Below are 23,261 nucleotides of genomic sequence, written 5' to 3'. Positions count from 1 at the left end.
ACACCTCTGTATATGCATCGCTTGAATGAAGTGCTGCATTGCAAAATTCAGAGAAGTGCAAACTTTGAAGGATTAACTGAGTTGCAGGTTATGCATTGGTTCAAAAGTGCAAAATTAGGTAATTCATATTAAAATACAGAATGAAGATATTACCACTGCATCCCTGGCTTTCATCTAACCTCTGAGAGCCTTCAATAGATTACACCACTCGCCCAGCTGCTAATTCTAGACTCACCAGTAAAATCGTATCTGAATGCCAGGGTAAAGAGAACGATGGCACTTTCTCATCTTGCAAAGCGTTTTAACTGCAATACCTAGTGGCAATCACCAGGGGACAGTAAAAGATCACTCATCAGTGATGCACACTGGAAGAAATAAATGCTTTTTGGCTTTTTTTATAGGGGCAGAATACTACTCTGAGCTGGCACAGTATAATCATGACAGTGTCTAATCTCTTCATTATGCATATTTTAATTATGGAAGCAATATAGAGAACTAGTGGTGAATGCCTTAACTATATTTTCATATGCAGCAATTTCCTTTTGGGTTTTTTTCTGAATGCATGTAACATTCAAAGCTGCGCCACTATTTATCTTTGTAAGCACTTGTTTAGGACAGATTGATGGAAATTTTCTCAGTCACAATCTGCCTTCCCAAAAAGCTTATGGACAAACTCGAACCATAATACCTTTTTAAATTTTTATTTTAAATTTGTTGTTGTTTGTCGCGAAGTTGTGTCCGACCCATCGTGACCCCATGGACAACATTCCTCCAGGCCTTCCTGCCTTCCACTATCCCCCAGAGTCCACTTAAGCTCACACCGACTGCTTCCATCCAGCCACCTCATCCTCTGCCGTCCCCTTCTTCTTTTGCCATCTATTGTTCCCAGTATTAGGCTCTTCTCCAGGGAGTCCTTCCTTCTCATTAGGCAGCCAAAGTATTTGAGTTTCATCTTCAGTTTCTGGCCTTCTAAAGAGCAGTCAGGGTTGATCTCCTCTAGGACTGACTGGTTTGATCACCTTGCGGTCCAAGGGACTCACAGGAGTCTCCTCTAGCACCACAATTCAAAGGCCTCAATCCTTTGGAGCTCAGCCTTTCCTTATGGTCCAGCTTTCAAAGCCATACATTGCAACTGAGAAAACCATAGCCTTGACTGTACGCACTTTTGTTGGCAGGGTGATGTCTCTGCTTTTTAGCATACTGTCTAGATTTGTCATAGCTTTCCTCCCCAGGAGCAAGCATCTTTTAATTTCTTGGCTGCAGTCCCATCTGCGGTGATCTTGGAGCCCAGGAAAATAAAATATATGACCTCTTTAGGGTCATATATTTATTTTAAATATATGACCCTAAAGGGAGTGGCAGTCCCTGCAATTTTTTGAGGCAGCACTGGATGCATCCATAAGTTGGAAAGAGCCAGGTTCTGAAATAGCATGGAATTTCAGAGCTGCTGAGCAGAGATGGATTAGGGCTACAGCAAGAAGTGTGCAAGATGGAAACACCAACCCTGAGAAATGTGTACCAAGTTCAACAAATAAATTGCGCAGTTGCCTGGAGATAATGAACTGGGGTCTCTTTCGCCTTACTCTGACACTGTAATGGTGCAATCCCATGTATATAGTGCCATGATAAAGTAGTCATACACACACATGCTGACTTCACCACATTTTGCAACATGGAATTGGTATGGATTTAATCAGCATTGTTACCTAGCAATATACACAATTTGCTCAACATTGTAAAAATGCAAAATGTTCATTGTGGCAGCTCCCATCCTGGGAGCTGTAGGATTTTTTCCTACCAAAACATGCATAGGTTTACACCATGGGTCTTCAAACTACGGCCCACGGGCCGGATCCATCCCACCATGTCATTATCCAGCCCGCCTCAGAGCTTTTGGACTCACTTGGATAAAACAATCTCCAAACAAGTCCAAAAGCTCTGAGCCAGCGCAGACGTTCTTTGAAACTGAGGGGAGAGCCGGCACATGCGCCTAATTGTACAAATTCAACTGCACATGCACCAGCTCTTCCCTGCTCCCCCATTGCATGCATAATACAGAGCGGGAATACGGAGCAGGAAACAGAAGAGAAGAGGGCAGAAGAGAAAGACACTGAAAAAGGATTGAAGGTAAGAAAAATATAACTTTTTAAATCCATTTTTAAGTATGTGAGCCATGTCCCTGGGGGCGCAGGAGCTGTGCCCTTCAATGGGCAAGCCGCCACTGCCATCGAGCAGCTGCCCCTGGGCTCGGCAAGGCAGCCATGGCTTGCCCAGAGAAGGCTCTACCCCACCTCATCTTGGGCTTCTGCTGCAGCCCAAGGGGGCAGAGCAAACATTTTTTAATTTTTAATTATTTTATTTTAATTAATATTTCATTAATTTTAATTTTAATTAATTTTTAATGTGCAGTGTGCATAGGAATTTGTTCATATTTTTTTCAAAGTATAGTCCGGCCCCACAACAGTCTGAGGGACAGTGAACTGGCCCCGTTTAAAAAGTTTGAGGACCCCTGGTTTACACCATAAGCTAACTGGCTCCCTCCAGATGTTTTGGGGGGAACTACTGGCAGAATTCTTGGCTCTAGTCTGTGTTGGCTGGGGCTGATGGGAACTGAAATCCAAACCATCTGGAGTGCACAGGATCAGGAAAGGTACCAACAAAGCGACAGCCAGAAACTTATTTGTATAAAACTTGCAGATTACGACATTTGTCCCGTCCCTTTCTGAAGCCATCCTAACCAGTGGCCATCACTACATCTCGCGGACATGAAATCCATAGTTTAACTATGCACTGCACTTCCTCCTCTCCGCCCTGAATCTCCCACCAGTCAGTTCCATGGGATGCCCCCTCAGACTCGAGCACTGTGCGAGAGGAAGAAAAACGACTCCCTCTCCACTTTCCCCACCGTGCCTGACTCTCAACACCTTGATCACGTCTCTGCTCGGCTTGCAGCGAGGCGTGTGGAGCAGAGGAGCTGCGGCGGGTCTCCTGCTGGGAACCGCACGCCCTCCCCTTTCTCAAGCATCGCAGAATTGCATGGGATGTGCTGGGGAAGCCGCATGCAGTCAGTCTAAAGCAGAGCCGAGACAGGGATGCCACGTGGGAGAGAGAGGACACAGGCCAGGGAGGGGGAGAGGCGGCAAACAGCAGGAAAGGGAGAGTCACTCCGGTGGCCTCACACAAGCCGCCCAGTGGCTCTCCTTATTAGGGAGTACAGCAAACCTTGGAGCTCTGCGACAGGAAGTGGGTTGGGATTGGCTCTTTTCGATCGCCGGGAAAGCTGCCCAGGCCTGAAATGCTTGCAGCTCCTTTCTTTGGCCCTTGAGTGCGCCCAGTCGGGAACTTCTAGCTGGGGGGCAGTGGCTTCCAGTTTGTGGCTCAGAGCACAAACCAAGATGCAAACAGGATTGCGGTGGTGCTGGACTTGCAGAGGTGGGCACCTAGCTGGCCCCCTGGAGTTCTAGCCTGCAGCTCACAGAATTCCCACCGTTCCCATGGTGGCTGCGGATGTTGAGAATTGCAGGGCGGACCATCTGGAAGCCAGCAGGTTGCCTGCTCTTGTAACCAAATGAGTTAAGGGCTTCTGGCAGAAGCAAAGGGGACTTTGTGTTCTCATGCACAAATACATAAGACTTTGGGGTTTCACAGTGCAGCAAGGAGAGAGACAGCAAGCCAGAGGTTCTGAGCAGACCCAGTGAAGAGTATAAAGGAAGACCCTGAACCAATGGAATATGTGCAGAAAAGGGTGGCTAATATGGTCAAGAGGCTGGAGCAATGCTCCCCCGAGTTTATTTTTTACTGCATGTTACAAAAGCTAAGCCACACCTTGAAGAAAAAAAGGAAAGACACAGTAAAATAACATACTGGTTTTCCTGTGAGGAGAAGCAACAACAGCTGGGGTTGTTTAACTCAGAAAAAAGTTGAGTGAGAAGGGAGGAGTCAGAATTAAGCATGGTATCAAGAAAGCAGACTGAGAAACATTTTCCTTCCCCTCTCAGAATTCTAGAACCTGAGCTGCTAGAACCTATCAAGCTTGGAATAAAATCTGCAATTCATAAAGAGCCGCACTGGCATAGGAGCGACCAGACTCCCCCGTGAAGGCAGAAACCAAATGGGTTGCAGAGCAGGGCCTGTAGACCCTTTCGCCTCAGTGCAGAAGACCTGGCAGCGGGGAGAAGAGCCACCAGCCAGAACTTTGGCAAGGGACTTTGGGGTGCCTTTGGGAAATACGGATTTTATGACCAAGGTCATGCTGCTTGGGGATGCTGGTGGAGACCATGCAATGCACCAAGAAGGCACGAGGGTGGGGTAGGCCGGGCTGGGGAGGGGAGGTTGTTTCTAAAACATTACCTATAAAGCCTATTACCTATTACCTACCTGGTCATTACCTATAAAGCCCTTAACGGCTTGGGACCTGAATACCTAAAGGAACGCCTTCTTCCATATTTGCCCTCCCGCCCCCTGAGATCGGCAGCAGAGGCCCTCCTCCGGGAGCCCTCTGGGAGAGACATCAGGAGGCAAAGTACCCGGAGGAGGGCCTTCTCTGTGGTGGCGCCCCGCCTATGGAATGCACTCCCCAGAGAGGTCCGCCTGGCGCCGTCGTTATATGTTTTTTGGCGCCAGGTTAAGACCTTTTTATTTCAGCAATATTTTAATAAGTTTTAATATCATGACCTATATGTTTTTATTGCAGCCAGTGTGGATTGATAATTTTATTTATATTTTATTGTATTTTATCTATGTGAGCCATCCTGAGGCTTTCGCGACAGGACAGCATATAAATATTTTAGATAGACAGACAGGTGTTTTGCTCCTTCTTGAGCTGCTTCACACTGTCTTTCTCTCACCTGTGCAAAACTCAAGATTTATACAGTGTCTACTGTTGGGAACTGCCTAGAGAGCTTTGGCTATTCAGCAGCATAGAACTATAACAACAGCATCATACAGGGAGTCTCCGATGGTGCAGTTGTGGGCAGGTCTCTCCTCTTTTTCCTCTCCAGCAGACCTAGACAAAACCTTAAATGAACAGTCTGTCATTTGAGCCCTGCAGTTTATGAACAGCATAAATCCAAGTTGTGTTCTCCTCAAGATGGGGAAGAAGCATCTACTCATATGAAGAGTTTCAACACTGAAACATCTCCTTTTTCCCTCCCTTTCAAAAAGATTCTGATTCTACGCTAAGGGTGGCTCCTGCTGGAGGGCTAGATGGTGGGGATGCCGGATGCTTCATAACTGGTCCGCTCACTCTCCTTCCATCTCCGCCCCCCACGGTTCCAAGGTGGGCTGGTTCACACGGTCTGCTTGAGAACCTTCACTAGGTAACCTTGAAACTGCCAAATCATCTGCCTCAGCTTCCATTTTGTCATCTGGGGAGGAATGCATGGGGGGCACCAGCTTGTCCCCCTGCCCCGGCTGGAGCAGTGCTGTGGGCCTCATACCAATGGAGACCAAAGGAATGAGGGCCGCGGCAGTGCTTTCAGCGGGGGCTCCTCAGCAGGAGGGCCAGCCACCCTTGCTGGTTCTGTGCCCCGCGGGCTGCTCAACCCTGCTGCCGAGTGGTGGAATAGAGCACTTCCCACTGGGCTCGGAAGCCCAGCACAGGCACCTTGGTTCACGCTCCTGCCCATGCTGGGAAAGCAGAATTGCTCCTGAGCAAGCTTTCTCCTGGCATGGTCAGGTGCATAGGGCAGGGAAGCAGATGACAGCTGTATTTTAATTTTATATTTATAATTTAATTTATATTATAATTATTTTAACTTAAATATGTGAGCCGCCCCGAGGCTTCGGCGAATGGGGCGGCATAAAAATGTTTTAATAAATAAAAATAAATAAATAAACTGTTATCCCCTCACGGCTCCCATCATGTCCCCTGGGATACCAGCAGGAGGACTGGGAAAGGGCTGCCCCAGGGCCACTGCTGTGCTGTACCCAACCATCAAGCCCAACAGGGGCACCCAGGCAACCTCAAAGTGTCATAAGATCCACTGTTGATTGTAGGTTCTGTTCCTTCTGCTGAATGGAAATATTTCAATCCTTCTTTTGACCATAACATTATTGCTGTTATTTGCTGTCAAGTCTTCTCTGACCTATCCATGAATGAAAGCCCTCTAGAATGCCCAGTCCATGACAGCTCCATTCAGCAATTCCAAGTTCAGCGCTGGGCGGATTAGATCCATCTCATCTCTGGTCTCTTTTCTTCTGCCTTCGACTTTCCCAAACATGATTGGCTTCTCGCTTTCTCATGATGTGTCCAAAGTATGACAGCCTCAGTTTTGTCACATTTGCTTTTAGAGGAAGCTCTAATTACTTCCTCCAAAATATATCTACTATATCTAACTTTCACCAAAACGGGAACAAGATTTTTCTTTATCCTCACCTACTTGCCTTCCTATATAAAAATTAATTCTTGTTAACTTTGGTTACCCCCCCACACACACTTTTATCATGCTTACTTTTACTGTCCCTAACTGTTTTGATTGAATCCACCTTTCTCAGCCTTCCATGTTTGTATCTTAAGAGTATAAAATCATTTTCATAGAAATAATTAGGTCCCCTTCTAGAGTCACGCCCAAATATTTGGTGTCCTCTGTTCACAGCACCCTAAGTAATCAGCTACTATATTTGATTCTTTTATTCATTTTGCTTATTAATTTGATTGATTGAGCCCTCATATTGCATCTAGACGAGGGGTCTCAAACTCGCGGCCCGCGGGCCCATTGCCAGGACGGATGGGGCACGGGGAGGGGCCCTGCGACCTTCAAAGCGCTGGCAGTGCCCGGACCGGCCTCCGGGAGCGACACGGGATGAGCGGCCCCCCACCACCGCGGTGGTGGAATACTTGATGCGGCCCAGCCTCACCCAGACTCTACTTCCAGCAGCCCCCAGGTCAGTTGAGTTTGAGACCCCTGATCTGGACCATCTCTTTTTTTGCTTGTTTGGTGTTTCCGGCCCTCTCATTTCTGTCAAACTCCACTGCTGCCATCAAGCAATTAAAATTTGGAGCTCTTGTACCCAGCCACTACTTGCCAAATAACTTGTATTTGCTCTGAGCCTCTTTCTCCTAATAGCTGACCTCTTGTCTTTGTCTTTCCTTGCTGCTCAGAATTCCCTAGCCAGCTCTTTCTTTAGCTCCAAAAATTCCCTACCCTCTAACCATCTTGCCTTCCTTTGCTGAAGGTCCTTGTTCTGCAGAAAGCCTGTATTTCGCTCCTCTTGCTTGTTGCCTGGAGCAAACCTGCCTTCTCCCCCCACACCTTGTCTCCTGATTGCAGAAGGACAGCCTGCCAGCCCAAGGCTTTCAGCAAAGGTCAGTGCAAGAAACAGACAGGAGATTCAGAAAAGTGCAAAAAACAAGCTAGACCAGCTGCAACAGAAAGTGTTGGGTGCAGGTGGAACACATAGAGACAGTTATGGCAGCAGCAAAAATGTCAAGAAGAAACAACATAGCTTCCTCGGAATAACACATTAAGTTCAACAAACAGTGCAAAACCCAAAAAAACCTTCAGGAAGAAGGAAACTATAGCTACTGCCAATGGTGAGCAAGGAAGTATAACAATTTTGTTTTGGACCACTTGTAGCCGGATCTTCCCCATCAAACTCGCAAGTGGGATCCCATTTTGCAAACAAAGCTCTGGTACTCCTGAGCTTGGGAGGCTGTTTCAAAACTGGTGCTTGTCACACAGCTTCTTTCTTGGAGCCACATTAACGGTTGTAACACAGTGGTGCCTCATTCCCAAATACTTGAAAGGTTGGTACACAGATGAGGGCCAGGCTCTCTTCTCAATCATCCCAGAGGCAGGGCAACTTCTTTTCTTTTATAACTTTTCTTTTATAACTTCTTTTATATTGTTTATATTTTTTATTTTATATTATTAATTTTAATATTATATTGTTATTTTTGTATTGTATTGTATTTTATTGTGTTGTAAGCTGCCCCGAGGCTTCGGCAAGGGGCAGCATAGAAATGTTCTAATAACAACAACAACAACAACAACAACAACAACAGGCTCAAGTTTCAGGAAGCCATGTTCCTGCTGGCCATCAGGAAGAACTTCCTGTTAGAGCAGGACAGCAATGGAACCACTGGAGCATTGGAGGCATTCAGGGATGTGTGAACCTGAAATCCTGCCCTGAGCCTGGGGTTGGATTCCATGACAGTATAGGCCCCTCCCAACTCAACTATTCTGTGATTCTTTTTCCCCTCAGCTTGTTTGGTGTTTGCCATTTTGGTGGCGTTTCTGAGCTTACTGTGTCATTCTGAAGAGAATTGTTTTCTTCCTTTCTATTGCACCTCTCTCAATCACTCTGCAGCCCTCTCTGGCTGCCCACCCTTCCCGATCTGAAAACGCAACATGGGGAAGGCGTTACCTCATGACATCAACTTAAGTATGTTTGCTTTTCAGTTTCCAGTTGAATATCATTTGTTCTAAATAAAAGATCGGTAGCATGCAGCATTACTTTGCAGCATCAGCATCAAGGGCTAATCAATGGGCTGGGGATGATGGGGGTAACTATGGAATGCTGGGAATTGTAGTCCAACACAGCTGGGAAGCCTCTGGTTGGGGAAGACTAACACCTACCCTCATTTTTGACATGAAGTGGTGATCAGAAGCATGCTTGCTCAGAAGTAAGTTTCACTGGGTATGGCGGAGTTACTTCCAAGAAAACGTGCCTGGAATTGCGGACCTTTGCGCGTATACGCGGCAGCAAGTCCCAAGTTCCATGGAGCTCGCTCCCCGCCACTGTTCGCCCGGGTTGCGGCAGAACCGTGGCTAGACTCTGGCAGACATTTGAAACTTCGCTTGTTTCCCCTCGCCAGCCACTTAGAGAGAAAGGGCGGTGCTAAACGCCATGGCAACCCCGGGCACCAATGGCGAGCCGAACATTTTAAAAAAATGAGGAGCTGCTGGGTTGGGCTAAGGACCATCGCAACCCTACGACTAATAGAATGCGAGATGTCCGTCTTTCTCTCCATCCAATAAACAGCGGCGGCAGCAATGGGCGGCATCAAAGTGCGCTCAGATGCTCCCCTCTCCCCCAATGAAAAGGTGACGAAGGAAAAAGGGGGCAGGGCGGTAGTTTCTTTGTGGAGTTTCACAATAAGATGGCGGGGAGGGGAGTTGCAAGGAAAGGGGCGGGGCTTTCCGAACCGTTGGCCCCGCCCCTTTCCTCTCAGGCGCGGAGATCGTTGAGGCGGGAGCGGGCTCGGTCGGCGCTGGCGAGACGCGTCGGCGGGTAAGCGAGGGCACGGCTAGCGCCGAGTGGCGGGTAAGCCTCCTAGCTGGATCTCGGGGGGAGAAAAGAACGGGAAAGGAAGGGAGAAAGCGGGCGCGGTGGGGCCCGTCGAGGAGAATGAGCCCGCGCAGGAGCCCTGAGCCGCGGCTCCAAAATGGCGGCCACGAAGGTGGAGGGGGTGAATCATCCGCACGCACACAGTGACCCGTTGCTGCCGCCCTGCAGCCCCAGGGGAGTAGGCCGGGGGCGCAGGAGGGCAGCTTCCCCCATCTTTCCCCTCGTCACAGGAGCGCGTTGGCATCCCATGCCGCCTCTTCGTGCCTCCCCGCAGTTTCTCTTTCTCCTCCTCGTGGGAAATGTTCACTTTCTTCTTCTCTTCCGCCCCCTTTCTAGCCCTCTCTCCGAGAGTCTCTCCTCCTAAGTAAAAGCTGACTCCTTTCCCTGCCCCCGCGGCACATCATCCAAGCGGCTCCCAGCTCAGTGCCTCCCCCCACTTTTGAAAAATGCAGCTGCGCCCCTCACACACATGTAACTGCGTCCCACTCCCCTCATCGCTTCTCCGCCTTCTTGGTAGAAAACCTTATAATATTCCTCCTTTCTGCCTACATTTGGCCTCTTCTTGCAATAACTTGCTTCTGTCACTTTTCCTCCCCCATGTTAAAATCCAGCGTGACTTATCTTTCCCTAGGCTACATCAGCCCTGATATTTTCTTTGCCCCCAGACACATGCATACAACTTTAGCCCAACCAACCTGCAGGGTTTCCCTCCCCTCTCCCAGCAGTTGATGGACCGAAGCTTCGGAGAAATGTGTGCGAAAGTGGAACTCTCAAATTGACAGATAGCTTAGGGGAGAGAAATAAAGATGATGCTATAGGAAAGTGGGGTGGGTCTGCTTTTGATATTGGCATAAGGTTGGAATGAATCCATCTGTTATGAAAAAAAACCTCTAGTCCGGGATAATGAAAAGGCATACTACTCCTTCATGCCTTGAGTGTGAGCCTACTTTTTTTTACATTGGTTCTACACCCCCACCTCTTTCAGGAAGTTTTATGTATTACTTGTTGAGATGGGGGTATACATGTTAATATATATGCCAGTATACATGCCCTTCATCTTATTATGCACACAACTTCTTATTCCTGTCTTTAACTTATAATTTTTTATACTCCATTCTCCAGACCTTTCACCTTGTAGCTTTTGCAAGCTATTGCCAAATACTCTAGTCTTTCCCACAATCACTTGATCATCCCCATATTTGTCCAAAATATCTTTTCAGCTTTAACTTCCTTTTGGGTTCTATCATTTCCCCACACATTCTCCGCCTTTATCTTGCTTCTTGCATCCTTCTTGCATATTTAATTCTCTGATCTCTTTATTTTTGCCTGGTATTCTGATCTTGCTTTTGCAGAAGTAATTTACAGAGCCTGTTTACTCAGAAATCAGTACCATAAATTTAAGGGGACCTATTCCATAGTGTGTTTTGGATTATGGGCATAATATATTGCAGTTTGATCAACTGGGACCCTTCAGTTATTTCACTTCATACTACTTCTAAATAATTCATTGTATATGTATAGTTCATTTCTGTTGTTCAAAGCATTTCACAGTGTTACAAGAGCTCTGTGAAATTGGCCATTGTTCCAATAATGTAGGTAAAGGACTGGAACTGAATAGTTGCTTGCCCAAGGCTACTGAGATGAGATCTGAAGTGGAGGAGTTCTTGGCTGAGTTCAGTAGCCACTGTGGGGCACAGGATTCCATTTAGTCAGAAGAGCTCAGTTCATGAGGAGCCCTACAAGATCAATCAATCTGCCTGAGTCAGTTGGATGTTTTCAGGAAGCCCATAACTGGTATGAAGGTAAAATCCCCACCTTGTTGTTGCTACCCCACAATTAGTTGTAGTCACTGGCTTACTATTTGCAGTCACCTCTGACATTAAGCAAGGCTTTAGTGCTACAAGAACATAGTCCCCCACCACCACCAACCAGTTTTGTATACCTCCTCTTCCACGAGGAAATAAGACTCTTCCACTCCAGCTCATCCACAAGGAAATAAGAAACCATTGCTTTCGTTTCAGATATCTCTGTACCCTGAACCATGGTTAAATGGTAACAAAAACACGAACCATATATGGTTAAGATAAACCACAGTATACCCAGATTTAGACAGTCAAACCAGGTACAGTTACCAAAACCTTTTGAACATCTCATAACAGTGCTAAAGAGTAGAATATATAGTCCTGAAGGAAGCTAGGCTCATTCTTTTAATTCTTGAATTAATTGGTCATTTTTGAGAATGTCTACTGAAAGGCCCCTTCTCAATTACTTTGCCTAGTTCCTTTCTTAATACTATTCTAAGCCAGTAGCCATCAAAATATGTTGTGGCAAGTAATTCCATACACAACCCATTGTGTGAAGAATTCCTTTATCTGCTGCTCATCAGTTTCGTTGGTTGACCCCAAAAGTCTTCATGGAGCAGGAGGGGAGAGAACATTCTATCCATTTTCACCATACTCAGCATAATTTTTGAACATTGCTACATTCCCCTTGCTTATTTTCCCCCTGAACTAAAAAGTCCTAACTACTTGAGCTTTTCTAAATGTTGACCCCCCACTTACCTTTGAAAGAAGCTTTTCCAACACACTCTCTCCATGATACCTTATGTATTTTGCTTGTCATATTATACAGCAACTTTACCCAGGGCTTGAAAAATCTCAAAGTACCCAGTTATCTTTGGGCCCAGAAATGCCATTTTATTCAGGGACTGTGTTTAACTTTATATGAACTCCTCAGAATCCTAAATAATTTTCCAGCTGAGCCAGCACTTGCCACATCATCTTAGTGGCTGTGCAATCTTCACATCATACACAATCTAGAAATTTCTTAACTTGCTGTGTGTGGTCTTCCAATCCTGTTGCCTTCTCATCTCCCACACAAAAACCAAAGATGTCTTTATCATCCTGTGTACAAACTTGTCTCCCAATTCTTATCACTTGTACATGATTAGTACTAAAGTCTAACCTATTTGTTTTCTAATTTGTTTCTTTCTCGAAGTCTAACTCTTTCAGTCAATGCAGTTTGTAAAGCTCTGCAAACCTTCCTTCACCTTATTGCCTTTAAATCAAGGGTGGGCAACTCCAGAGGCCGGCTCTTTCCTCTGCCCCTAAACCTAGAAGGTCTCTGGGAATGCTTTAAAACAAAGCATACTCTCTGCATCTTGTTTTAAACAGAAATAACTCACTACTACTTTATCACTGTTGTCCTGAAAAATTGGGTTGCAAATTCAGCCACAGAATGGGGGCTGCAAAACAGATTAGGAGGAGCTACATGCAGGTTCTGTGTTGTCTACCCTGCTTTTAACACTAGTCTCCATAACTTTCACAAGCATATTTTTATTTATTAGTGCATTTGTGTCCTGCCTGCTTTTTCTCTTGCAAGGAGCCCAAGGCAGCTTTATTTATTTATTTAGGAGATTTATATGCTGCCCCATTCGCCGAAGCCTCAGGGCGGCTCACAACCATCATAAACTCAATAACTAATATAAATTAACAGTATAAATTAAGTCGCCCTGGCCAAAGAAAATAAATACTATTAATTAAAATGACATTTGAATAAAAAGGTCTTCGCCTGGCGCCAAAAAACAAATAGCGACGGCGCCAGGTGGACCTCTCTGGGAAGCGCATTTCATAGATTGGGCGCCACCGCAGAGAAAGCCCTCCTCCGAGTACCTACCCTCCTAATTTCTTTCACGGAGGGTTCCCGGAGAAGGGCCTCTCCCGCAGATCTCAAGGGGCGGGCGGGCATATATGGATGTAAGCACTCCTTCAGGTAACCAGAACCCAAGCCGTTTAGGGCTTTATAGGTCATCACCAACACCTTGAATTGGGCCCAGACTTCAATGTGAAGCCAGTGAAGCTGACGGAGGACTGGAGTCATGTGAACATAACACCAGTCCCCGTCAGCAGCCTGGCAGCTCTATTTTGAACCAATTGAAGTATCCGGACCGTCTTCAAGGGTAGCCCCACATAGAGCGCGTTACAGAAGTCAAGGCGGGAAGTCACCAGCGCGTGTGTCACTGTCGCCAGGCAGTCATACTCCAGGTAGGGGCGCAGCTGATGAATCAGCTTATATGGTCTTCCCTATTTCCATGTTATACCCACAGCAACTTGTGAAGTAGCTTACACTGAGAATTAACGACAGACCCAAAACCACCCACTAGGCTTCATGCCCAGGTAGGGGCTACAACCTGGATCTCCAGCACATATTACGAGTTTTTGCTAATTCAGTACCATAGTACTATCTACTAGTCTCTTTGAGACAACTTGGATCCAATCCATACCAATTAAAATCGGATAATTAAAGAAATACAGATGAGGAAAAGGACAAGTGAGGTAAGTTAGGCCCGAAGTCACCCAGATAGCTTCATGTTGTAAATCACAGTCCAGCATTCCAACCACCACAGCATACCGACTTTATGTTAGAACTTATGACAATAATTTACCAAATCAAAATATCTTTTATTTGATTATAAATCCTTAAAATTATCAGTGTAAGTTGTGATCCAGGTTTTTTCCTTGATACCCAACTGCTGGAGATTGGAGGCTCAGACAATAAGTTTCAGCATTTTTGCAAGGGGACAGCTATTGAGCAGCATCTTTAAGGACTTGATATATTTACAGGAGAGGGTAAAGCAAGGTTGTAGTGATAACTGTCCTGAACTCCCATTCCACTTGTTAACATTGGTTCAAGTTGTCACTTCTGAATAGCCATATTCCCTTTCATATACATGCTGTTCCATTGTTAACTGCTAGCTCCTGCGGTTACTCTGTGAGACAAATTTGAGGGAATTGTCAGTTTCATTCTTAGGGTGCCTTTCAGATGTCATAATTAATAGCTGTAATGTCTCCCTAACTGTAAATGCTTTGAAGTCAAACATCAACCTAGGTAAGACTGGCATACAAACTTGAAAGTTCATGATTGAAATTGCTTCTTTGCCATGAACTTGGTGGATAGCCATAAGGAAGCCACATTCCCCCAGCTTTCTTTCCAGCTCCACTCTAACACACCATCTCCAATATACAAATAATACTGATTTATGATACAGGTCAGTTATAAGGATTGCAACAATTTAATACAACTTTTTTGAAGCTGGTGCTCTCAAGATGTTTAAGACCATCTCCCAACATTCCTGATATTTGTCCTGCTGACTGGAGCTGATGGGGGCTAATAAAACAATTGGAGTTGACCAGGTTGGGAAGGGTTGATTAAATCTTTGTGAAGTGCTTTGAATGCTTGAAAGCACTACATAAATGCTAAATATCTACCACAGCTAAAAAGGGTAGTGAAATTGAAGGACATTTTCAGTTATTCTTTTTTCCTCAATTTCACTGTCATTTCATGATATTTTGTGAATGAGAGAAGACATGTGTATGGGAAGAAAGGCCTTTTGTTTTGCATAGAAGGTGTTTCCATCACATGGACTAAGATTTTTCTTGTTACATTCCTAAAACACATTTCTTACCTGCTGCTCTCAGGTAGGTGGTGCTAGAACACTTGCTGTATGGAATCTTGTTCTGTAATATGGGGGAAGAGGAAGGACTGCATCATCAAACTCAATTATTGGTAAGTACATGGTTAGCTAAAGTCTGGTAAGCATTGCTGAGATTAGTGACTGGGTGAGAGGGTATAGGAGCTTAAGGAAAGAAGAGGAAAGGGGGTTAAACAGTTACTAGAGTCTTTTTTTCCTCCCTGCCCTTAGTAATATCATTCAACAAATAGCCCAGAAGTGTAGAGAGCCAGTGTGGTGTAGTGATTAAGAACCTGGGACCGGGACTAGTCCCCACTCAGCTATGGAGCAAACTGGGTGACATGGAGCCAGTCACAGGCTCTCAGCCCAACCTATCTCTCGGGGTTGGTGTTCTGGGATATGATTGAGAGCAGGAGGAATAGAATGATGTAAGCTGCTTTGAGTTCCTTAAAAATGAAAAGGTGGAATATAAATCAAATAAAGTGATCATAGGGCACTTGGCTCACCACTGGATTACACATGATGGCAGAATTCGCCATGTGGCCAAATCCTTGTAGCCACCAGTAAAACTGATACAAAGGAAAAAGTGCTGACCACCTTTGTCTCAGTGGCACAACTCATGCTAGCCTAACCATGGTTTGGCTTTGTTACTTGAAACTCAGGCCCATGTGCTCCCGTTGCTTTGATTTTGCAATTGCAGCTCACCTGTGCAAACAGATCTCTGCACACCATAGTTTGCCGAGGAAACTTGAGTGCATGAGAAACCATTCTTTGGAGGTCTAGGAATTTCGCATTGTTTCACATTGCTGTTCCACTGCCATTTGTATTTTGGAGCACGCATATAAAAGTGCAGATTAACACTGTTTGGCCTTTCATTGGCTAGATTCTCTCACCTCTCTCCAGTGCATGTATATTTGAAAACATGTCTAGCCCATGATTACTGTGAGAACAGCTTTGTGATTGCACCATGATAGAATTCTCCGTGTAGTGGATCATTGCCTAGAGCAGCCACCACAGGGAGCAAGTAGTCTGAGACAGGATCAAAACAGACACTGTTTTAGCTGACATAGTGTAAAAGGAGAGATTCCAATGTGATACAAAAGAGCATAGGCTGAGCTTCAAGTACTTTTTCTCATCCAGTGTTTCTTTGCACATTCAACAGAAGAGATAAAGTACTTTCACAGGTATTTCTTTCCCAATGGTTCGAAGGCCATATCAGTGGTAGAGTCCGTGCTTTATTCAATCACTGACATCTTTACTTAAAATAGGGGAAGAATTGTGTTTCCCTGGAGAGCTGTTTTCAGTTGATGTAAGCAATACTGAGGTAGATGTACCAATGGCTGGACTCAGCATAAGGCAGCTTCAGATTTTTTTAACACCTTGATCGGATCAAGTGATACGGGAATGGTACTAAATGTGGTCCATGCTATTGTTTCTGAGAATTTGTATGTGCTGAACATGAATAGTAAATATGCAATCTGATCTTTAAGAAAGCCATCTATAGCTGAACACTTTGCAAGGTATGCTGAAAGCACATTATACTTCTGTGTAACTGGTATGATACTGTGATGCCTGTTAGCATTAATTTCCCATGATGTTTCACTGAGGAGGAATTTAGATATCTCAGTTAAGAATTATTATATCTCCATTAAAGAATAACATGCTTATTAATACTATATTACAAACCCACGATGGAAATCTTGTCAAATTCCTAGATACCAGCATACCTTTTTAGTAGCAATCTGGTGGAGATAAATGACTGTTTTTATCCCCTGATTTGACTTCCAGCAGAAGCTTCAATCTGAAAGACCCTCTTTTTAACTGCAGATGTTTTTCTTTGAGTGAATGGAGGCACAGGCAAATGAATGTTTTAAGCTCCTCCTCCTCCTCCCCCATTGCAACAATAGGTGAGACTTTGGCAAGATGGTCCTATTATTATGCCCATCAGTCATATAATACTGATTCAGGAAGTTCTGGACATGGCCCAAACCAGCAAGTTAGATGTTGAGCAGCATGATCAGGTTAGAAGGACCAGGTTTACTTTTCCAGAAGCTATGCTATTACCAAAGCAGGTTTTGATACTTGAGGTTCCAAGACGTGGCTCTGCATTCAGGATGTCAGAATGCATTCTAACCAGGGCTGCCTTTTGCCAGCTTTGAATGGTTTGCCAACTGCACCCTTGCAAACGAAAAACTTAGTCAGCCATGAAGATAATCCTTTGGCTACAATTCCAGGTGCTGATTCTTGCCTGTGATAACCCTAAGCAGCTGAGGTACAAGGTACCCCAGGGAGCATTTTGTTTTCCTCACAGGGTTTGTGAGGGAAGAGATCATTACAGAAGATTGTTTTCTGAAGGCCATGAAACTCTGAATTTAGGCAGGTGGCTGTACTTTGCAAGGTGGCACCCATTTTCTGAAATACGCTCCACATTTTAATTCATTTATAGCATTTTAAAATCAAAGTTAGCTGGGTGGTGTACAATATATTAAAATACAGACTATTAAAACAAAAAATGAAAATGACAGAAAAGATAAAACCCAGCAGCAAAGATTAAAACCTTTATGACATAAAACCAGCAGAATAGAATACTAAAAGCAGTTCTTAAAACACTTGGGAGAATAAAAAGGTCTTCACCTGGTGTTAAAAAAACCTTAATGTAGGCACTAGGTGCCCCTTTCTGGGGACAGCATTCCATAAAGTGGGGTGCCACCACTGAAAAGCTTCTCTCTCGTATCCAGTCACCACTTCTGATGGGCACTTGCAGGAGAGCCTCGGGCAATGTAAATATCTACTTAAGTAAATGTGAGAGAAGACAGTCCTTTGCATAACACAGACCCAAGTCTCAATTGGCTGGTCCAGTTAGTTTAATACAGGGTGGCTTGATTGCTAACTGAAGTTGACATACTGTTTCCAGGCCAGCCCTGTGTGGTTGGGAGCTGCTATAGTGGATAGAGTCTTAGACTGGGAATTCTGGGTTCTATTCCCCACTCTGCCATGAGGCTCACTAGGTTATTTTGGGCCATCACAGTGGTGACACGAGGACATAAGGGAGCCCATGGAGATCTCTCTGGTTTTTATACATTGTTATGGGCATTATGTAAAATCTGTTATGGGCATTTTTTCAGTTATCCACGAATTGTTTGGCTTAATAGCAAAAAATTATTCCCACTATCCAGCAAGTGCTTTTTAACACATGCAGACTGCCTTTCCACCCAGCAACTGGCAGCTTCCCCCTACACCAATGAGGAAGACCTAATAGCACAAATAGCATGGCTCCCCATAAGCTGGAGTCCCTCGCAAATTTCTTTTAGAAAATTTAATGATGACCCCACTTCCTTGCCACCCAGAATTCAGCACCCTAATTTCTGTTATCAAAAGCTGCATTAAAAAAACTAATAGACAGTCTGCCCCACCTCCAAAAAAATCTAAGCCGGATTTTTTTTTCCTTCACAGTCTGTTATTTCTAAACCAGCTTCTGGAATACAAAACATGGTAGAGAAAAGGGGAGTTTTGAAATGACTCATTTGTTCGGACTAATCACAAAGCAAACTTTCAATTTAAGAAAAAGAAAGAACAGTCCTCCAGTTCGAAGAAAGCTTGTTGAGGTGTTTGGAAGACATATTCTTGAGTGAGAGCTGGAGTTTCCAAGGTGTTTTAAATGTTCTGTGTTCCAGACAGAGGCTACTGCTGGTGGAAGGGAAAAAAGGAGACTGTGGGGAAAGCAGCTTTACATTCAGAGAAGGAGAGATACAAACTCAACAACACCAGAAATAAACTGAAAATGCTGTGGCCACATTCCCTGCCCCTTGAGCCTGCTAATCAGACCTGCAGTACAATATTCCCAGAAAGGGTGGGAGGGCAAAGAGAAGATGCAAATGCTGTTCAGAAGTAGAAAAAATGGCCTTTTCCAGCTATCTGCTCCTGATTTTTCTGTTAGCATAATTTAGCTATTTTTTCCCTTTAATGTAATGCAACTTTCTTCCTTGAGCAGTCTTGTTTGTCAGAATCAAAGATCACCTCACCCTTGGCTTGTTGGCAAGTGGGTTTCTGTAATCTAAAAATGGAACATGTGGAAGCTTGTGTTTGCTACCTTCTAATGCAGTGCATTTTACTGGTGCCATGTTGTCTGATGCACCTTGTACTTAAATAATTCATAAGCTACCCCATTAAAATGGTAGCTATGCTGTATTGATCAAGTGTTAGGTGTTTTCAAACATCACATTTGAATACAGTGGGCAACTGCAAGATTACTAGCTTGTGCAAAGCTGCTGTTTTGTTTTGTTTAATTTCTGGGGTTTCCAATATTTGCAAAGTAAAACTAAAGTGATGACCTATTAATTTCAGTTACATAATCAGGCTTCTTTGATTTAAAATGCAAATGCTTTTTAGAAGACAGTCCATAAATTCCTCATTTAATGCCATCTTTCTCTATTTTTAACAGGACACAATGTTTGTACGCGGACTAAAGAGGAAATGTATTGATGGGGAGGAAGATATTGAAGGAACTTTAGCTGGGTTTAAAGCTATCCCTTCATACAATCTTCAGCGCCAGTCACTGCTAGACATGTCTTTGGTTAAACTTCAGCTCTGCCACATGCTTGTTGAACCTAATCTGTATCGTTCAGTGCTTATAGCCAATACAGTACGGCAGATCCAAGAGGAAATGACCCAAGATGGAACATGGCAGATGATAAATGCACAGAATACAGGACCAACCTCTTTAGACTGTCTGGTGTCAACAGATATCCTCTGTCGTTCTTCTAAGGAACAAGCTGAAGAAAAGCTTGTTCAAGGTTATGGTGGCTTCTCAAAAGACTTTGAGGACACACAGTCCAAAGAGAATGCAGAAATCTTAAGACCTGCTCCATTACAAGCTCCTAGAAACCTGCAGGGTAACATGTGGGAGATGGAAAGCTCTCCAGAAAACAGAGGAAACTTCCATAAATCATTAGATCAAATATTTGAAACCTTAGAAACAAAAACTCCCGACTCTGTCGAAGATCTCTTTTCAGAAGTTGACAGTTCCTATTACAATCTTGATACAGTGTTAACAGGAATGATGGGCGGTACAAAAATGGGACATTGTGATGTACTTGAAACATTTCCTCAAGCAACTACTAATTCTAATTCTAACTGTAAATCTGACCTTAATGAGCTTGATCATTTTGTGGAAATTCTGGTTGAATCTTGAGACACAGGGTACAGGAGACATCCAAGAAGCCAGATTTTGAGTAGTAAAACTTCCAAATAGCTTGTCCTCTCAAAACTGCACGTGAATTTTCCAAAAATGCACTTCAGTTTGCAAATTCATGTTAATGTGGTCTAACATTAACCTGAAATTTGTATTGTTCAAACTGCAAGTACGTATTTTCAGGGCCACAATTCACTGTGGGTGTTCCAGGTATGCCTATGAGTTACCAGATGCCCAGCAGGTCTTCCATCTTTTTTTCTTTAATATACGCCAGACCCGTGCCATGTCAAACGGTTTTGGAAATCCCTGGTGTTTCGGTAATGGCTTGGTGTGTCACAAGACCCTTCAGTACACAATCCTCTGTATCTTGCTCATACATCTTCCCCTTCTCCTTGGGGCTCAACATTTAAGACTTTTTTTTCCAAAAAAAATTATTTGCAAATCCCTTCTAGTGATTAGGGATATAAAATGGTGTAGTAGGATTTATTTTCTTTTGACCATCTCATTCCTCCATCCTCTGTATAAGTGCTAAACAAACTCCAGTCCTCAGCCTATAGAGGCTGGATATAAAGTCCTTAGCCTAAGTCAAACTCTGCTGTCCAGGCGGAGTCCTTTTCTACACCCCGTCATTTCTTCCTGTTGTCTTCATCAGTTGACTTTCATGGGACTACCTTTAATGGTTTGAGGATCAAATGCTTGGTTCCATCTCCTTAATTTCAAGTAAATATTTCACTGACATCCATAAACTTTCTACACAAGCTCTTAAAGAGCCTTAAAGCAGTGATTCTCATTATACTAGCTAGCTTTTTCTGTCATTATTTTGTTTTTTCAAATATAGTTATAGTTTTTAAAAAGTGTTTATAAGTGTTCAGAATCTTTCAGCTATTTTCTGAAGATATATTTTTGCTACAAATCTTCTGCCAACTGCTTATTTAGTGCCTGGAGATACCTGCAGTTGTATTTTTTTAATCACTTTGAAAAAGGGATTTTTTTTCTTACCATGGAGCCTCCCTTCTCTAGCTCAGTAAAGGTGTGTAAATACCACATTCAGGTAGGAGCAGTTGTCAGCATTCAAGCCTGGAGTACTGTTTAGGAGTAATGTTACCTTTGACATGTGAACATCTGAGGAGTTCTAATAAGGCTGCATGAAGTCTTGATCCATTTACATTTCAAGCCATGTTTTTTTTTTCCTTTTCAAGCATAAATTATGTGGGTTTTATTTATAAATATATACAAATATATATGTCATCGAGTGAACAATTTGGCTGAAGTCTACCATCCCACTTAATTCCGTGTTTGGGGAGCACCCCACCTTGCACTAAACACTACAGGATTGTTACAGAGGCCTTTCAAGAGTGTTCTCCAAACATTCAAAAAATGTCTTAATTTCTAAAAGAGTTTCTGGTGAGAAGATACTTGACAGCATTTTCAATGAAAAATTGATCAGTATTTGCCTTGGTAAAAACAGTGATACAAAAAACATAAATGCAGGGTGAGAAGAGAAGAGCTATGAATTCTCTTGACTAAAGTTAATGTTCTCACTTAACTGTTATGGGGCATTTCTGCCATTTAACCATTTCAGCTATTTGTATCAGTTTGCTTGGATTGGAATTGGAATTGGAAATGTTGCTTTACAGTCTCCTGACTTTACCAGAATGTGATACTGGAAAACAGATGTGATACTGTATTCATGCACATCTCAGAACATTAGACACCTTACCTCCCAGCATAGATGCTGCAGTATATTCTTTATGCAACGGGAGTCACTGTAACCCCTTGAAGCCAGTAGAACCGTGTGCCACACATGTCCCAGAACAACTCTTCAAAGCATCAAGATCCTTGTCTTGTGTATGTGTAGCTAACTGTCTTTGTCTTAGTTTAGGTGGCAACCTTAAACAACTTTGTATAACTAGCCCCTCCTGAGGTTCATGGGGCCACTTACAAGGAAGTGATTTCATGATTGTAGCCTTAATTTAAGTGCTTTTGAAGCACCCGATTTGAAAACAGCATTGTTTGTTTTCCAGTCTTGGCAGGTAGAGATGCCAATTTCTGTAACTCAGTTTTGTGCCAGACCATGCAGTTTGTAAGGGGAACTTTCTTATGCATTTGAAAGTGATTAATGTCTTTTTATATTAAAGTTGAATATGAAGTGTCAGCTCTGCTCTTAGAAGATTCTTTTCAATCCTGAGAAGTACTGTGCAAATTGATAGCTTGTAAGAACTGAGCCAACAAAATACCTTCATAGGTACTAGTTAAATGAGGGGTTATCTGAAATTGGAAAATTAATCACCACCTATTGCAATTCATCAACCCTTATTATGGTACAAATGTAGTAAGTCCTTCCTATAAAGACAACAGGATTTATAGAAGATCCAGTCAAATATTAAAGTGGGTTGTATTAATTACTTGACTTGATGCCAGCTCTTCAAATGTGCTTTAGCATCTGTCTTCCAGATATAAAAGCTAAGGCCGTAATCTATTCCATGTCCCATTGAATTTATTCATAGTATTTCTGAATAATTCTGCTTAGGATTGGACTGTACATGACTAATTTGGCATGGCACTGAAATAGCTGCCTTACTATGCTGTGTTGAGTCTTGGGATGCATTACTGCTTCCAGAGTCTTAGAAGAATTTGAGTGCATTCTGCTCAGTAATTTAAGAGAGTCCCACCTCACCCTCAAAAGAAAGAAGCACTTACTACAAAAACTCAAGTTAGGGTTAAAATATTTGGGATCATGATGTAGAGTACTTGCCCTAGAAGTTGCAGGCCACATGCTGCATGCCAGCCTGTTGGGCTGGAGACCTGGGAAACCCAGATTCTAGCCCCTGCTTGGTCATGGCTCTCACTGGGTGACTGGGCCAGTTATGGACTTGTAGCCCAATGTACCCCACAGGGTGGTGGTTGTGAGGATAAAACAGCTATGTAAACTGCTTTGAGTTCCTCACAAGAGGAAAAAAGGCAAGATGCCACAGAAGTCGTTTCATGATCCTAGACAGTGCACCTGATTGGACAATGTAGGCTGCTGATAGCTTATGTAAGGTATCCCCAATCTGATAGCCTGGTAATCCAGATGTTTTGGATTACAACTCCTAGCATAAATCTTTGCTGTGCTGTCTGGGGCTGATGGGAGATGAAGTCCAAAACATCTTGAAGGCACTAAGTTGGGGAAGGCTGATGAAAGGCATGGGGAGTTGCTGAGCTATAGGAACAGGTTGATAGAAGTCCCGTATGGTCCAAAAAGGTGTTGGAAGAGTTGGGAGATCATGAGTCCCACACAGATCAAACTGGCTGGCCCACTGTAGTAGG

General features: G+C 43.8%; 1 protein-coding gene across 3 annotated transcripts; it reads left to right on the top strand.

The window, feature by feature from the left end:
- The first annotated feature begins 9,156 nt into the window (after positions 1-9,156).
- Positions 9,157-22,107, top strand: CDCA4 (cell division cycle associated 4). 3 transcript variants are annotated; one of them, XM_044436538.1, is made up of 3 exons: positions 9,157-9,267; positions 14,769-14,856; positions 19,203-22,107. In XM_044436538.1, the coding sequence occupies exons 2-3, from the start codon at positions 14,815-14,817 to the stop codon at positions 19,950-19,952; spliced, it is 792 nt and encodes a 263-aa protein (XP_044292473.1). In that variant the 5' UTR covers positions 9,157-9,267; positions 14,769-14,814; the 3' UTR covers positions 19,953-22,107. The 3 variants fall into 3 exon arrangements, with proteins under 3 accessions (XP_044292473.1, XP_044292474.1, XP_044292475.1); XM_044436539.1 differs by having other exon boundaries at positions 9,163-9,234; XM_044436540.1 differs by lacking the exon at positions 9,157-9,267 and adding an exon at positions 9,307-11,093.
- The last annotated feature ends 1,154 nt before the right edge of the window (positions 22,108-23,261 follow it).

Source organism: Varanus komodoensis, unplaced genomic scaffold, assembly GCF_004798865.1.
Source record: "Varanus komodoensis strain SLA01 unplaced genomic scaffold, ASM479886v1 scaffold3, whole genome shotgun sequence".
Lineage (NCBI taxonomy): Eukaryota > Metazoa > Chordata > Lepidosauria > Squamata > Varanidae > Varanus > Varanus komodoensis.
The sequence above is the reverse complement of the archived record's forward strand: the minus strand, read 5'-3'. Positions and strand labels throughout refer to the sequence as shown.